We start from the raw sequence: 18251 nt of genomic DNA, 5'->3' as shown, positions 1-18251 counted from the left end.
CGAAACGTGGATGAGACGGAACATTTGAGACGTCGTCCTGTGTTTTCTCTGTCTCGTCTACGTTTTGATCTTTCTTCTCAACTCTGTCGCCCTGAGACTGGGGTAGAGGACATAAAAACGGGGATGAGACAGAAAATTTCAGACGTCGTCCAGTGTTTTTTCTGTCCTGTCTATGTTTTGATCTTCCTTCTCAACCCTGTCTCCATGAGACTGGGGTAGAGAAGACACATCGAAATGTGGACGACACACAAAATTTGAGACGTCGTACTGTCTATTTTCTGTCTCGTTTACGTTTTGATCTTTCTTCTCAACCCTGTTTCCTTGAGACTGGGGTAGGGAAGAAACATCGAAACGTGGATGAGACGGAACATTTGAGACATCGTCCTGTGCTTTTTCTGTCTTGTCCACGTTTTGATCTTTCTTCTCAACCCTGTTTCCCTGAGACTGCGGTTCGTCCGTCTCCCTAGCGCATCCACACGAGGGAGACGACGAGCAGACGCCAGTGAGGACGGACCGAACCCCACAGTGCCGCGAAACCCCAACATCGCACCGTAGCACAGTTGTCCAAGAGAGAAATCGACGGTTGCTACCGCGATAAAGAATCGTACGCCGCAGCTACGTACAGATCGAGAACAAAACACCGGGACAGGCTTCGCGCGAAGCGCCACTAACTTTACTAACCCAAAGCATGACAGTGACACAGGCATGATCCTGTAGAGACGACACATCGAAATGTGGACGACACACAAAATTTGAGACGTCGTACTGTCTATTTTCTGTCTCGTTTACGTTTTGATCTTTCTTCTCAACCCTGTTTCCTTGAGACTGGGGTAGAGAAGAAACATCGAAACGTGGGTGAGATGGAACATTTGAGACATCGTCCTGTGCTTTTTCTGTCTTGTCTACGTTTTGATCTTTCTTCTCAACCCTGTTTCCCTGAGACTGGGGTAGAGAAGACACATCAAAACATGGATGAGACGGAACATTTGAGACGTCTTCCTGTGTTTTCTCTGTCTGGTCTACGTTTTGATCTTTCTTCTCAACTCTGTCTCCCAGAGACTGGGGTAGAGAAGACATAAAAACGGGGATGAGACAGAAAATTTCAGACGTTGTCCAGTGTTTTTTCTGTCCCGTCTACGTTTTGATCTTCCTTCTGAACCCTGTCTCCCTGAGACTGGGGTAGAGAAGACACATCGAAATGTGGACGACACACAAAATTTGAGACGTCGTACTGTCTATTTTCTGTCTCGTTTACGTTTTGATCTTTCTTCTCAACCCTGTTTCCTTGAGACTGGGGTAGAGAAGAAACATCGAAACGTGGATGAGACGGAACATTTGAGACATCGTCCTGTGTTTTTTCTGTCTTGTCTACGTTTTGATCTTTCTTCTCAACACTGTCTCGCTGAGACTGTAGTAGAGAAGACACATAAAAACGTAGATGAGATAGAATATTTTTGAAGTCGTCCTGTGTTTTTTCTGTCTCGGCTACGTTTTGATCGTTCTTCTCAACCTTGTCTCCCTGAGACTGGGGTAGAGGAGACACATCGAAACGCGGATGAGGCAGAAAATTTGAGACGGGTTACTGTCTATTTTCTGTCTCGTCTACGTTCTGATCTTTCTTCTCAACCCTGTCTCCCTGAGACTGGGGTAGAGAAGACACATCAAAACGTAGAAGAGACAGAACATTTGAGACGTCGTCCTGTGTTCTTTCTGTCTCGTCTACATTTTGATCTTTCTTCTCAACCCTGTCTCCCTAAGACTGTGGTAGAGAAGACAGATAAAAACGTGGATAAGACAGAATATTTTTGACGTCGTCCTTTGTTTTTTCTGTCTCGTCTACGTTTTGATCTTTATTCTCAACTCTGTCTCCCTGAGACTGGGGTAGAGCAGACACATCGAACCGTTTGACAATACAGAAAATATGAGAAGTCGTCTTATCTATTTTCTGCCTCGTCTACGTTTTGATCTTTCTTCTCAACCCTGTCTCCCTGAGACTGGGGTAGAGAAGACACATCAAAACGTAGAAGAGACAGAACATTTGAGACGTCGTCCTTTGTTCTTTCTGTCTCGTCTACATTTTGATATTTCTTCTCAACCTGTCTCCCTGAGACTGGGGTAGAGGAGACACATCGAAACGTGGATGAGGCAGAAAATTTGAGACGGGGTACTGTCTATTTTCTGCCTCGTCTACGTTTTTATCTTTCTTCTCAACCCTGCCTCCCTGAGACTGGGGTAGAGAAGACTCATCAAAACGAAGAAGAGACAGAAAATTAGAAACGTCGTCCTGTCTATTTTCTGTCTCGTGTACATTTTGAAGTTTGTACTCAACCCTTTCTCTTGAGACTGGGGTAGAGGAGACACATCAAAATGTAGACGAGACAAAAATGTTGAGACGTCTTTACGTCTATTTTCTGTCTCGTCTACAGTTTGATGTTTGTACTCAACCCTGTCTTCCCGAGACTGGGGTAGAGAAGACACATCGAAACGTACACCAAACAGAAAATTTGAGACATCGTCTTATCTATTTTCTATCTCGTCTACGTTTTAGAGCGCAGCTGTTAGGCGCCCGTTTCCGGCATGGGCGGCGTCGCCGTCGCCGTCGGCGTAACCAAGGTCACCCCAAGGTCATCCCAAGGTCACGTTAACCCCCAGGTCACGTGACCCCTCCCAAGGTCACGTGACCCCCCTCCGATGACGTCATCGTCACTGATGACGTCACCAGCATCCGCATCGTCATCGTCACTGATGACGTAACCGGCATCCGCATTGTCATCGTTATCATCACTGATAACGCCATCTGTGACGTCACTGATGACGTCACCGGCATCCGCTACGTCATCGTCATTATCACTGATGACGTCACCGACATCCGCATCGTGATCGTCATCATCACTGATGACGTCACCGGCATCCGCATCGTCATCGTCATCATCAGTAATGACGTCACCGACATCCGCATCGTCACTGGTGACGTCATCAGTGACGTCACTAATGACGTCATCGGTATCGCCATCGTCATCGTCACTGATGACGTCATCAGTGACGTCACTGATGACATCATCGGCATTGTCATCGTCACGTGACCCCCCCCTCCGGTCAGTTGACCCCACCCCCCCCCCCCAATACCCTTCCCTCCTCCTCCTCAAGAGCTGCGCTCTAATTCGGCGTTACAGGGAGTTGTAACCGGCTTTCCCTTTTATCTTTCTTCTCAACCCTGTCTCCCTGAGATTGGGGTAGACAAGATACATCGAAACGCAGACGATACAGAAAATTTGAGACGCCGTCCTGTCTATTTTCTGTCTTGTATACGTTTTGATCTTTCTTCTCAACACTGTCTCCCTGAGACTGGGCTAGGGAAGACACATCGAAAGGTAGACGAGACAGAAAATTTGAGACGTCATTCTGACGATTTTCTGTCAAGTCTTCGTTTTTCTGTTTGTTCTCAACCCTGCACCGGCACCGCCTGCACCAACCTTCTTAGTGAACTAAGAAGTGTGATGCCGGTGGTGACAATGTGCAATTAATATAGGTCACGACTTTCAGTGGGAATCGACACGGATTCAAAGTTCTCGGTAAGCGTCGCGGCGCCATTACTTTGCATACTCCTATTTTTGCGCCAGTCACCCGGGTCTGCTGGAAAGGGTGTATCTCGAAACAACCCATTCTTATTTGAACCCTTCTCGTTTGAACCCATTCACAAAACGCCCTTCTCGTTTTAACCTTTCGCATTTCGACACTTTTTTATTTATCCCCGTCTCATTTGAACCCATTCTCATTTGAACCCTTCTCGTCTGAACCCATTCGCAAAACGCCCTTCGTGTTTTGACCTTTCGCGTTTCGACCTTTTCTCATTTGAACCGGTTGTCATTTGAACACCGTAGTGAGGTATAGAGAAAGAAAAAACAGTTAAGGATGAAGGTTGAAGATGAAGCGAAGCGGCACCATCTCTTGCATAGCACATGAAACAATTTTCCTTATGCCTGCGTGCCACCCCGAGTCTGTTGACGTAGCTACGTGGTCACATGGTGACGTGGTTTCAAAAGTGCTAGCGGAGATTTGGTACTTCATTTCTCTTCTGTCGCTGTATGTCGTAAGATGTAGTCATGCAGAGCGGATGGATCATTGTGCTAGTCGTGTGTTATTGCTTGTAATGGCCAATTCGGGTGTTCATTTTCCCTGAAAAAACGTTTTCCCATATCTTTGGCAAGGGCGTTCGCGTGGTTAGAGGCTGGCGGGTGCAAGCTTTTCGGGTTGCGCTTCTCAGGCGTGTCCCGGCAATTTACCAGCAGGAGTTTTCCCGAGCTCCAAGAGGTCGGGCAGCTTGTCTGCCAGTCTGTATTCAGTATCGTCACATCCGAATCGGGATAGGGAACCAAACGAAACAAAGCTCTCTGAGGCGGCAAAGAGCGGTTCGAGTGGCAAACGAAGCCATCGAGACAGGCACCCTTTTGTGCTCTGAGACAAGGTAGCAAAAACAACGAAGAGAAATATAATTTATGTTTCAAAGAAAGTCAACATTTTTGGAAGAATTTATCCAGCCTGAGCAAGGTATGTTTGTTCTGGGACACGGGCTGCATCATACATCACTTTATTTTAGAACTCTGTAATAGAAAAGTTATTACACCGCTGAAAAAAAAGTATGCATAGTGATGCAGCTTGAAACTTGAACACGCATTATAATCTTAAGGAAGGTGGGTGCAACGAGAAGACTGAGGATTCCAAAAAAGGTACTAGAGAGTTTTAGTAGATCGTTCCGATACCCCCGATAGCCCCGATAACGATACTATGCATGCGCAAGGGAGGCGGTGGCGGAGTATCGGGTACCGTTATCGGAGTCATGGGAGCGATCTACTAAAACTCTCTACTAACAGTAAACAGAATATGGAAAGTGACGCTGGCAAGCCTCCGTGGCAACAGTTAATCGAAAATCCAAACGAAGTTTATTAAAATTTGACGCGCGTGCGGGCAGCACCACACTGATTTATACATCTGCCATTTCATGATTTTATATTTTAATATTCTGTCTGCTGTACGGACTGTGGTAATGCCAATATTTTGAAAAGTTTTGTGTAGCCGCTTCTGTTTACACACATCTCAAAGAGTCGTAGTTTATGTTGTTGGCGTATGCAGCGTGCTCATGGTACCATAGAATACTCGAAGAAGAAGTTAACAGAGCTCACTCTCGACCCAGTCAAATAAAAACGCCAGTTCATTGTGCTTTGCATTCGGGTGGAGAGGGTCACGTGATGCACCGCTGGCGCGTTTTTGGTCACCGGTGCCACAGGCAAGGGCTCGAAGGCAACTAATTACCCGAATTCGCCATAAATACCGCAGAAAGATTGCGAGATCATGATGTTGGATTAATTTGGGTTCGAAATGAGAGAGGTTAAAATGAGAAAAGTCTTTCTGACAATGGTCAAAACCAGAAAGTATGTTTTGAGAAAATTTGAAATGAGAAAGGTCAAAATGAGAAAAGTCGTTTTGAGAAGGGTCCAAACCCGAAAGTTTGTTTTGAGAACGGTTTAAATGAGAAAGGGAGAAACGCGAAAGTTGTTTTGCGCTGGGTTGAAATGAGAAGGTAAAAATGAGAAGGTAGAAATGCGAACGGGTTCAAATGAGAACCACCCGCTGGAAACGGGCCGCGGTCCCGGGTTTTCTGAAAGGACCGCGGCCAGCCGTGGGCAGGTGAGACAACCTTCGCCAGCCGGATGCGGCCAGCGGACCGTGTTTTTAAAACCCCTGAATGAAACCGTTATACCAAAGAAGTCCTGAGTATACGTCAACTTTGCGTTCAAAACGATAGTAATATAAGTTCAAGAACCCTCTGACATCTCAATGCCGAAACGTTTGATATGGGGATAAAAATAACAAAGTACATTTCCAAAGGGGACTTTCAGTTGCTTACAAGTGTGCGGAAATATCAGAATCTGGAAACGAATTTGCGCTGCAGAAAAATATCTTCATAGTTCAAATGTCATCAACCGAGCGCTTTATATCTGATGATGAATGGAGGAAGATCTTGCATCAGCATAAGGTCATTTAAGTCACATTTAAGCGCATTTAACACGGACATGCAGCATTTGTGTTTTTTCACAGTTTGGAACCAAAAACAGCCTGGAAGGTCCTTGCCGATCCTGAGAGCAATGAATTCACTCTTTCTCGTCTTTGTATATACCATTGCCTTGCTATGCGGTAAGTGAAAAACACGCAATTAATTAGCGAAGGGATATAAGTTTACTAATCAAGGAGAAAGGAATTGTGAAGGGACATGTATTCCTGACTATAGCCTTACCTTTGCGCTAAGTGTCTCTCTGCATGTGCGTAGAGATCGCGCATATGACTTTTATTTCTTGATTACATAATCTAATGCAGAGTCACTCAGTTGCAACTAAGCTTAGTATTTCTCACGTTGGTGCCTTCGTTGCTTGTCACGGGGCGTCTATTGAGTTTAACTTGTTCAAAATGTGAGTCGCGATTAAAGCTTGATCAAATATATATCTTTGTTTCGATTCATTGTCCCGTCAAAAGGTGTCTTGCAACTTAGCTGAGTGACATTGATCTCTATACAATATATGTTGAGAAATTCTCGTTTAGAAATAAATAAATAAAAGTTTATACGCGTCTGTGAGAAAGCTTCTGCAAGAAAACTGCATTTCGAAAAGGACAGTTGGTGATTAAAAAGGATCACGTTCTTCCCTGTCTTTTTACCAATAAAACAATCCCCCTCAGAGGCTCCGATACAAATTGACGTGCCTAGGGGTATCTAGTTGCCTTTGGCCACCCTCTGGAATTACTTGGACTTAAAATAAATATATATTTTTGATAGAATGTTGAACCCGGTGCAAATATCCCTGTATTTTAAATTAAGCCTCATCAGCATATACCTTCACTGAAGAGCGCCGGGATTTTGTATACCAATTTAACAACATCAATTTTCCGTTTAGGGTGGAATAGGGTTTTGCACGAAACAGCAGACTGTTAGTTTATGTATAAAATTCAGGCTTGATATTTTTGGTACACGTGGTAACTAGTAACGGACATTTCTTTATTACAAAAGATTGTTGGTTGTTTTGCTCGTTCATGTCCAGGTGTAAAAGTCACTTTCGTGGTGGTAGGACTGAAACTTTCCTCACTGCCGTGGAGCATGTGGTTTGCTAGCCAGTAAGGCTCATAGTTTTCCGTTGCCTTATCTCTCTCCGTACACATCTGCAGTGAGCATAGTGAATGTATATTGAAGGTGACGCGATAATCATTCGATTCGACTGTTGGTTAGACTACATTAGTTACAGATGAATGCAAACATTCGAACCGTTAGATTTGCTCTTAACTATCTGCCGTTAACCCTTAATAATAGTTCCTTTTAAACACATCAGTACATTAAAACATTAAAACGCGACACGGCAGAAATTACTTCATCGTTATTTATCTTACACCATATCGTACTCATCAGAAATACAGAAAAATGTGTTTGGGGAATCGGTTCCTTCCGGGTACCACCTTGACGAGTGTTGCGTCCGCAACGTCCGCAAAATACTCTGATGCTTTTTATTATAGATTTGGCCAAATTAATTAGAGGGTACTCTTAGAAAAAATGTCGTAGTTTTTACTGACTTTTGGTTGGTTACTCTTGTCGCATATGTTACTAACTTCTTAGCAACTACAGCCGGAAACATGTGTGCTCTTAACAGTTAATACTTCAAAATTTCATACAGGGAACTAGTCTCATCAGCAAGACCAAGCAGAAACTACTACATTGGTTTAGAGGTTAATACTAACTGCTGTAAAAGATTTAGTTCCCACCTAGCAGAAGAAGCCAGGGGGTGCTAGCTATAGCCCAATTCAAAGGCCACCAAAATATTTGCATTGCTCGCGCGGATATAATTGCACCGTCTACACTTTATATTGCACAAACATTACGCACGTCATAAATCGACTGAACGCACCACATACAGGGGTCACGTAAACAAACGCAGCACGCGTAAACACTTATATGAACCCACGCCGCACCGATCACTTGCTGCATTGTTTGCTATTCCTACTTTTATACCCGCCTTTCTCAAAGCACGCCTTTTGTCGGTGACAAGCTTACCAATACATAATTTAAAAACAACCTGTTTTTTTGACGTTAATATCGTTTCTCGATATTGAATATTAATGGTAAAAGGAATTAATCTCTTAGTAAGCATACCATTCACGCTGTAAATATTTGCTCCAGTCGATATTACTACATTCTCCTCTGAGTTTCACGGCCCATGTTTCCGCCTCTATGTGTATTTGTGACTACAGCGACCTATAGGAGATTCAAGTATAGGACAAATATGGCGGTTTGAAACAGATCCTGCAGCACCATGTGCCAGCTCAACGCGGAACGCTGCGGCATCATCAAGCAACCATTTGACTCAAAATGACTAGCCCCGATTGTTATCTTCAACATTACGAACCTGCGGCGATCTGCTGGCGGAACCGAGTTTTCAGAGGCTTGACTTTCTTCGAAAAGGCAAAGAAGGGATAAGCGATGGCCAAATCACTACAAAAAGTAATTAACTTACATTAGTAAATACTTTTCTGAAACTGAAAAAGTAAATAAATTACATCAACATTTACCGCAGACTAAAACTAATTACAGTACAATTACTTCAAAAAAGCAATGAAATTCCTTTCACATTGATTTGCAATGCATTGAGTCAGTCATGTGTGCTCATTTTATTTACAGTATATGTACCAAACGTCAGGTCTTCCTGTTTACACCGCAAAAGCCCGATGCATCACGAACCAAGTCAAATTTGGGGATTTTACGTGCCAAACCAACGACGGGCATCTGGCTCGCCCCAGCGGACGACTGAGGATTAATTTCGACCACCTGGTGAACTTTTGACGTGCAACCGAAAGCTCGGTTACACGATGCACCACGAACCGAGCGATACTGAACGGTCGTTCTGCTGGCGGACACGACATGAGCGTTAAACAATATGAATAGCTTCTTCTTTAGATGTGGCTAAAAAAGAGTCGACCGACCGGTTTCCCAGTTCATTCAACAGGGAACGTTATTAGTTAAAAAGTGATGTTTTCCTCTTCCTCATTGAGAAGGACCTAAAGCCCGTGTCAGTATGTTAAGTCGGGCCATGGGAGCTCGATCTTACAGTAAATCGTTACATGAAATAATTACCTTACGTAATCTAATCCTATTCTCACAAAAGCACTGGTTTGACGCATTCCCCGTCATACCTCTCAAGGAGTATTGTTGTATTGAGTTGTTGCGTGTTATCACAAAAGGGGGCTGAATATTTGCTGGGTGGAAGCGTCCCTACATAAGTAAATGTATACCGCGAGCTTGCTAAAAATTTGTACTTTCCCATCAAACGGGTAGCAATATCTGTTCGTAGGCTTAGTTCCGAATAAAGTTCTTAAAGGAAGGCAGTGAGGCATACGGCGAGCTGTAGCTGTTTTGCTCGATTGCCGTTTTTTCCGACTGCTAGGATCGCCTTTACTTAACGAGGCCAAGAATACGCATAAATTATCTGGGGCCTTGACAAGGCATTTGTTGTTAACTATTTATTCCGGTCGTTACTTCTTCACAATGATCGAAGCTTACGGTTTGACCTTGCCTGACACTCCAGCAAGAAGGCTGGAGATCTATTTGTCTTGCCCTCTCAGATTTTTTAAATGTGTTGACCTCACTAGTGATGTTCTCTTCGCCTTTTGGCCCTTAAGACGTTCATCCCTAAGCGGACACTGAGGTGGAAGATACGTGCTTGTTGGAACAGTCAAGCGTCTGTCTTTCGCCACATAACCGGGCTCTCGTTCATACCTGCGTGCAGAGAAAGGGACGGGTCAGGCGATCAAAGGAAAATGGCTGATTGTTTCTTGTGAGCCGGTATAGCTCCCACCGCAATGTCAGATTACGTATGAAGGAAGTATAGTGTCGTCGGGACGACATAACCACAGCGAATCTGCTTACATGGGATTTGTGAGCCGTGGTCTTCCAGTGATATCTTTACACGTAAGCTTTTCTCCTTCACCTTTCCAGCCGCTTTTGTGCGCCTGTCGAGTTTTTGGTGCGAGGTTTTGCGTTCAGATAGGCGTCGTTTATTTGTTCTGTTTTCTGTTTCACGAAATGTCTGCGTAAAAATTATTTGTTCTATTTAAAATAAAAGTTGGCAACTGAGCTTCCTCTTTTAGGGCAAAAGTTATTTCAAAATTAGCGAGTAATTTTTTTTAAATTTACTGACTGAAAGTAATTCATTGCATTACTGAATCTTTGGCCTATGAAACAAATCCATTACATTACTTGTTAGCAAAAACGTTTACGTAATTTTATTAGTGCCATTTCATTAAATTAATATCATTACTGCTATCTCTCGGAAGGACTGCCTGCTGTCCTTCCACGGTACTGATGAGCGATGAAAAACGCGGAATGGCTAATTCACGTGGTGGCGTAGGATGCGTTAAGAGTAACCTAGGTAAAAAGCTAATACTACAGTTGCTACTGAGTCACCGGGACAACCGTTTCATCGTGCAAAGCACCGACAACAGGGAATGACGGAAGCCACAAGAGACGAGCAGAAATCACGAAAGAACCTGTTCCGTCTAGTTGAGCCTTTTCTCACTAGGTGACGTCCGTTTCGCGGATCGCGAATACTCCAGCACAGCCTTATGTAGCAATGGAACGAAAGCTACAGAGCCGCAGCACGCCGTTTCAATGCGCAGCTGAATATAGTCCAACCAATATATTGTGTAAAGCGTAATTTGAGAAATAGATATATACCTATATTTTAGTCTCAATTTTACAATGTATTTTATTTTATTATTCAGAGTGAGCCAATATTATAGCACTTTTTTTAGATCTCTCGCGTTTTCTTCGTTTAAAATATCTGCACATTTTCTAGTGCCCTGCAAAACAAACATGGCGTCTTTTTCGTGCGCGTCGTTGGACACCATCGGTATGGTGTATCGTCTCGACATTTTGTGATCTGTCCCTTTGGTCGTCCCGTGGGATTTTCCCGAAGTTTTGCAACAAAAAGTTTTAAAAGCAAACCGTACGAGTGATGTGCAACGCGTACGCACAAGTGAGAGAGAGGAAACCGGGACTTTTCATGTTGAATATACCTGAGACTGGGGTGGAAAAGAACATAAAAGTCGAAGAAACAGAACGGGACAGGACAATGTCTCAAGCTCAGCTACCAGGTTTATTTAGTCCTCCTCCTTATATAGTCCACAAACAGCCCACCACCAACCACAAAGGGGCAACTCTAACCAGTTCAACCGCCAAACCCTCCAGACCGTCACTACCAACACAAAGGGACAACCTCTAAACAGTCCAAACGCCAAACCCTGTAATTCCAAAGTAGCGCTATGGACAGCCTTCATGCCGATTCACAAAGATAACTCAGCAATCTCCCCCAAAATATAACAAAACGACCATTACCTTTTCCAAAGTAACAAAGATTCACAGACACATACAAAAAAAAAAAAATTTTTCCACTTCCACTGTGTTGTCTGTCTTGTCCTCTCATGTGTTTCTTTCGTTTTAAGCCACTTAAAATGTTTCTCTTTCCTCCTCGACGAAAGGATTATGTGCACTTAACCTAAAACGGTGCAAAGATGAACAGTTCAGCATTCCCCCCCCCCCATCCCCCCCCAATCCACCCCCCCCCCTCAAAAAAAAATATATTTTTAAAAAAACTTTTGCAATTTTTAACGAACTGTAGCGACGCCTGGCCTATGCAATTACCTAAAGACTTTATTCGCACCGTCTCCATTACTATCCTTTTTGTATCATTCCTCTCCTTGTGAATAATTTCTGTCTCCGACTAAATAGCAGTGCAGTTGTTACATTCGTTGACATATTTTGCGATTTCTGAGTTCGGTGCATTGTTCTTCACGTTTCTTTTGTGTTCACTTAATCTGTCGTTGATGCATCGTGATGTTTGTCCTACATACTTAAACCCCCATTCCAGTGGTATCTCATACACCACACCATTCTCGCAATCTACCGATTTTTCTCGATGGTTCTTTTTGCAATTGTTCGCACCTGTCCTAACATCCACCAGCTCGCCTGCACCCTTACTATTGTATCTCGGGAGTCTCCTTTGTGTCTGTACACCGGCTCATTAGCGAGTTGGCCGGCGAAAGTTAGCAGGGGTGGGTATTGTGCCCCTGATCTTTGAGTTCTGCAGCGCGAGCTTTCGCTATCCGTGTTCCGAACTGAGGTGCGCCTCCGTCTCCCTTCTACGGCCAGCAGTAACGGAATGCGATACAGATAGAATTTGACTTCGCGCAGTCGCTTGTGCGTGCTTCCATTCTGGTGTATCGCGCCCGCGCTATGTTTTTTCATCAACAGAAGAGTTCACGCATCAATAACCTCAAAGCACTGCAGCGCTGATAAAAATAACAACATCACTTAAATCGTTGAAAAGAGTTGTGGTTCATAATCACGAAAGCCGAATTACACTGGACTGGCCTTTGAATTATCAAATATATATTGTTACGAGCGTTCCAGCCGTTGTTCTTTTCCTACTGTCCGTACTTCGTCCTCTTTCTCCTAATGTCCCCGTTTGTCTTCTTTACTTTCGCCCGTTACAATCGCCCCCCTCCAAGGGACTGTCCGTCCCGGACAGAACCAATGTAGTCATCGCGGGCCACATAAAGTTTGAGTTGACTGACATGAGCTGTCAGAGTCCGGTGTCTTCCTCGTTGAGGCAGCGCTCACAATTCCTCGAGGCGATATGTCACAGGACCGAGTTGCCTGCTTATTTTGAAGGGTCCGCAGTACCTTGGGAGCAATTTCTAGGATCGCTGCGGCCGTCTGAGGTGACTTCGAAGAAGCACTAAATCTCCTGAATGGAACGATTGTCCAGAACTGCCAGTGCGCAGGCGCTGGGTGAGATGTGACTTCTTGTGAAGGATGGCGAGTCGAGCTCTTTCTTTTGCTTCGTGTAGTCGCCCAGAGAAGTCGCATTCATAGTCCCGCGCGCGGCGGGTCCACGTTGTGTTCATCGCTGTCTCCTCTGGAAGCGTGGGAAGCCTCCCATACACCAGCTCGAAAGGCGATTGGCTTGTTGTTTCTTGACGAGATGTATTGAGTGCAAACGCAGCAGTGTCAATATATTGGTCCCAGTTCTTGTGGGATGAATTAACGAATGCAGCTAATATATCGCTCAAAGTACGGTTAGTGCGCTCTACCAATCCGTTTGTTTGGGGGTGGTAGGGTGAAGCCGCTGCATGCTCAATCCCGTAGTTCCTAAGGACATCCTTGAAATCACGAGACATGAACGATGCTCCTCGGTCAGAAATGATCATTCGTGGAGTCCCATGCCGCAACACCAGATCGTTGTTTACAAAACTGATCAGGTGTGTCGCTGACGTGTCGGGAACAGCGTGTACCTCAACCCACTTCGTTAAGTAGTCTATGGCCACAATTATGTGCCTGTTGCCATCTTCTGATTTTGGGAATGGTCCCAGATGGTCTATACCGATTACTTCAAACGGACTTCTTGGGGGAGGTATCTGGTGAAGTGCTGCCTTTTCTTGGTTCGGCGGTGTTTTGCGCATTTGGCAAGTGGTGCATGAAGCAACGTACCGCCGAACGTCACCTCTCAAACCCGCCCACCGGAACCTTTGAGCGATTTTTTCTAATGTCCGGCGTTGTCCAAGATGACCAGCAGTTGGAGCGTCGTGACACATGACCATAACGTTGCGGCGCAGACTTGTGGGAACAACAGGCAGCCACGAATCTGACTGCCGTGATCGATAGCAGAGAAGCCCGTTACGTAGCTGGTAGTGTGCTCGCAAACGTTGCAGGCGTCTTCCGTGAAGACGAGGAGAGTCACTGCTTGTGTTTGCGAGATCACTGATGATAGTTGACGTCTCTGTGTCGGTTGACTGCGCTGCGTGCAAATCAAGCAGAGCTGAGACAGAAACTGATGAACCATCCTCCACGGGATTGCGGGAGAGGAAGTCGGCGTCTTGATGATGTCTTCCGCTTCGGTGAACAATTGAGAAATTGTACTCTTGAAGTTTCATAGCCCAGCGAGCAAGCTTTGGCGTAAGATCGCTCTTCGATTGGAGCCACTGCAATGCAGAGTTGTCGGTGACCACTGTAAATGTCTTGCCGTAGAGGTAAGGGCGAAACTTTTCCACAGCCCACACTACTGCGAGACACTCCAGTTCCGAAGAGTGGCACCGGCTTTCTGGTTCACTGAGCCTCCTGCTTGCGTAGGCAACGGGGCGTTCTTGACCATCTTTGTCTTGTTGAAGAAGGACAGCACCCAAGCCTTCTCCACTGGCGTCAGTGTGGATGACGGTGCGTGCGTCATCCACAAAATGGGCCAGCGTAGGCGGTTCTAGAAGGGCTCTCTTGAGGTCCGCGAAGGCTGCCGCTTCTTCCGCTCCCCAAACAAAATTGGCATCTTTTTTTAGGAGCCGGTTCAGGGGAGAAGCCCTCACTGAAAAGTTCTCCACAAAGCGACGAAAGTAGGACGCGAAACCTAGAAAGCTCTTTAGTTCCTTTACCGTTGTGGGTACGGGTATATTAGCAAAAGCTGACAGCTTTGCAGGGTCTGGACGAATACCATATTTGTTGACGACATGGCCGAGGTAGATTACTTCGTCATATCCGAAGAAACATTTTGATGGTTTTACACGAAGTCCAGCTTTCGAGAGGGCATCTAAAACAAGACTAAGACGATGTTGATGCTCGTCAAAGCTCTCGGCATACACGATTACGTCATCGAGGTAGACCAAGGCCATGGTCCATTTCAAGTGGCCGAGGACTTTATCCATAAGACGCTGGAAGGTCGCCGGTGCATTGCACAATCCAAACGGCAGACGTCTGAACTGAAACAGGCCGTCAGGCGTTACGAAGGCTGACTTTTCAGCGTCATCTGGATCAAGTTCAACTTGCCAGTATCCCGAGATGAGGTCCAAGGTCGAGAAATAGTGGGAACCATGGAGACGGTCCAGGGCGTCATCAAGTCGAGGTAGGGGGTACACATCGGGCTTAGTGATACTGTTCCAGTCATGGGCACGTTACCAGTAAAAAGTAACACTGTTACAGTTACAGTTACCTAGGGGAAAAAAGTAGCTCTGTTACAGTTACAGTTACCGGTTTCAAGAAGTAACGTGTTACAGTTACGGTTACTGCAAAAACAGTAGCGCCGTTACTTTCTCGTTACAGTACAAAAATTGGACTCAAGGAATCACGAACCAAAATCGTATTATTTTATTTGTTACACTATAGTGAGAAGAAAGGTAAACTAAGAAATCAGAAAAATTGAAACCCAAAGGGTGTTTTTTTTTTTGTGTCATTCGCCGTTTCAGCATTTTGAGGTGCATATTTATTTGCAATTAGCGGCGAGATGTTTTGGTGGCGCCCTCCTATGGTTCCCCCTTGTGACGTCATTACCTTGCGAACAACAAGTTCGATGGTGTTTGTAAATAGCATGGTGGAAGCCTGAAATCATTGCGCTCTCAAAGCAACACTGCCAGCACCGTCGAAATTAAAGTTCTTTCATTCCTCTTGTTTCCGTCGATGGTATACCCTTTCCGACGTCATGGTCAGCTTTTGGGCCAATCGTGAAAGGCAGAGCCGTTTATACTGAGAGAGTTTGGCCGATGGGTGGAGCTTGTTGGCCGCTAGAACAAGCGGATTTCGCGATAACACAATATGGCGTTACTTCTTTGTCTTGTTCATTCCTGAGAAATCGCGTAGAGTTCCTATGAGTGAGAGCCACAATATGGCGGACGGAAGTAGGCATCCCCGGTTGTCAGACTACGCTGCTTTGGTTGTCAGACTGTCAAAATCTCCTTAAGAAGGCCAAACTCTCTCAGTATAAACGGCTCTGGTGAAAGGCCGACTACAGCGACGCTTTCGGTCGCGCACGTCGCCAATACCGTTTTTCAAAACTGTCATCGGCCCGCGTCAGTGAACGTTTTGGTTTATTTTCCACTCCGAAACGAATGAGGAGAGAGACGGTCACATAATTACCTTATGGAATATACTCGGATGCAAGTCTAAACATAGCAGGTAAAACTGCTTCGGAATAAAGGGGAAAAGGAGACAATTAGCTTCTTGTGCTTTACCAGTGTACGACGACCACCGCGGCGTCTATGTCCGAAACGCCAACTGTGGAAGTCGCTTTCACTCGAGTGGCTCCGAAGAGAATGAATAAGTTAAAGAAGCGTCGGCTTTCTGCCCAATATGGGGACGGTTTCCTTGAAAATTAATAGGGACGAGGAAACGGCTAACGGCTGGGTGTAAAAACGACAGCACGGACATATCCCAGACAAAGCCCAGACGGATTACTCAGAGACATCGCACGACCACCAACACCCGCAGATGGTCCCCACGAAAGATGAGCTAAAGTCCGTGAAAGAGACATTGTCTGCCGCCCCTATCACCGCTGGCGCCGCTTCCTTTATCTCCCGGTTCCGCGCTGACTCGTCCATCGTCCATTCTTGGACGTGGGCTAAACCAGGCAATTTTTTTGTTTGTTTAATGCGCGGCCACACTTATTATTTTCTTTTTCAGCGAGGAGTTTGGAGAAAAATACTCCAAGATGGCTATTTCTCTGTGTCCGCGGAAGTGGGTTCTAATTTATATAGTACAAAAAGAAGTAACTGTAACGGCCTAAGCAGTTACAGTTACCCAAGAAAAAAGTAACAGTGCTACAGTTAGAAGTTACCAGTATTAAAGAGTAACGCGTTACAGGTAAAAGTTACCGGAAAAAGGTACTAGTTACCGGTAACGCGTTACTAGTAACTAGTTACTGCCCAAGACTGTACTGTTCAGCCTTCTATAGTCGACGCAGAACCTTGTCGAGCCATCTTTTTTCTTGACGAGCACCACAGGCGACGACCACGGGCTGTTAGAAGGTGTCACTATGCCCCTTCGGAGCAGATCGTCAACTTGAGCGTTGATTTCCCGTCTCTCGGGCAATGAGACTCGTCGTGGGTGTTGATGTACTGGCGCGTGGTCACCGGTGTTGATGGCATGGCGCACGAGGGGCGTATAACTTAGCTCTTCTTTTGTAACGGCGATGCAGCTTCGGAAATTCATGAGTAGGGACTGAATAGATTCTTTCTCTGCCGCGGTTAGATTGGGTCCAAAGTTAAACTCAGACCACGCCAGGGGTCCGGTTCTGCCCAACTGTTCTTCTGAAGCGGGAAACGAAGGCGAACTTACAAGGGTGGCAACCACCGTTTGTGACTCAACCTCAAAAGCAGCTCCTAAGCTGTCGCCTCGCTTTAGGTGAAGGTCGTCGCTGGCTAAGTTAGCAACAAGAATGTCCAAGACGCCTTGGCGAGAGGAGGTGAGACAGCGGGGCGTGACGAATTCCGCCCCATGGCGCGAGTGCAGGACATTTTCGATTATAAAGTCTCCCGATCGGTTATCTCCTTGAAGTGTTGCTGGGACCCAGACCGCGGAAGACTTTGGAACCATAATGTCTTTCGTAGCAACAACTGAGCCCATAAACGGTTCGCAAACGAACTTGAGGGGTAGCAAAGAGCGTAAAACAATCTTGGACCTTTCAGCAAGTAGGCGCATGGTGTTCAAACTTGTTTGTACGAAGCTGATCAGGAAAAACAGTGCGCAGCAGAAAAAACCTTTGTACACAGATGTTTCCTTAATGTTCGGCCTCAGTTCTTCACAAAGTCCCAACGTTGATGCGTCGGTAGCCGTACAATGGGACTTGCATTCTCGTTGTGTTGATAACTGTGCATGACCGTGTTCAAAGGAGACGAGCAGATTGACTGCCGCACACCAGTCACATCCGAGAATAACTGGAGGGTTTAAATTCTGCACAACGAAGAATGAAAGTGTCACGTTCTCCCCAAGTGTTTCCACGTTCAGTTCGATGCGTCCGATGTGAGGAATGTGGCTTCCGTTTGGCGAGAGAAGTCGTAGTTCTTTACAGTCTGTTGTTGATTCGATACGGTCGGCCGATCGTAGCAACTTAGCATCGATGACGGACACCCCAGCTCCGGTGTCTATAATAGCATCGGTACATTGTCCGATTTCAGGCAGGCAGACAGTGACGTGTGGGGTCAGCGATGGGCACATCGATGTTGTAGCCAAGGAAACTTCGTGGACCACACGGGACCCCGCCATGTCGGGTACGCGCGGAGGGTGTTCCTGACTTGGAGGGCACGGATTCCGGCAAGATCGAGCAACGTGGCCTCGTCGTCCACAGTTAAAGCATTGACGCCAATCAGGCCTGCTGGGGCCGTCTTGCGTGCCACCAGCAGTAGCA

The 18251-nt window shown here is 45.7% G+C and overlaps 1 protein-coding gene across 1 annotated transcript in view; it reads left to right on the top strand.

The window, feature by feature from the left end:
- Positions 1-6143: 6143 nt before the first annotated feature.
- The window catches only part of LOC115323487 (enteropeptidase-like), a 31278-nt gene continuing 19170 nt past the window's right edge, over positions 6144-18251 (top strand). The window contains exon 1 of the mRNA XM_040219413.1: positions 6144-6192. Coding sequence (XP_040075347.1) covers positions 6144-6192 — 49 coding nt within the window. The remainder of the gene's footprint in view (positions 6193-18251) is intronic.

This window comes from Ixodes scapularis, unplaced genomic scaffold (assembly GCF_016920785.2).
Source record: "Ixodes scapularis isolate PalLabHiFi unplaced genomic scaffold, ASM1692078v2 PGA_scaffold1__304_contigs__length_218370807, whole genome shotgun sequence".
NCBI classification, from domain to species: Eukaryota; Metazoa; Arthropoda; class Arachnida; order Ixodida; family Ixodidae; genus Ixodes; species Ixodes scapularis.
Note: the sequence above shows the minus strand (reverse complement) of the source record. Positions and strands in the feature narration are given on the sequence as shown.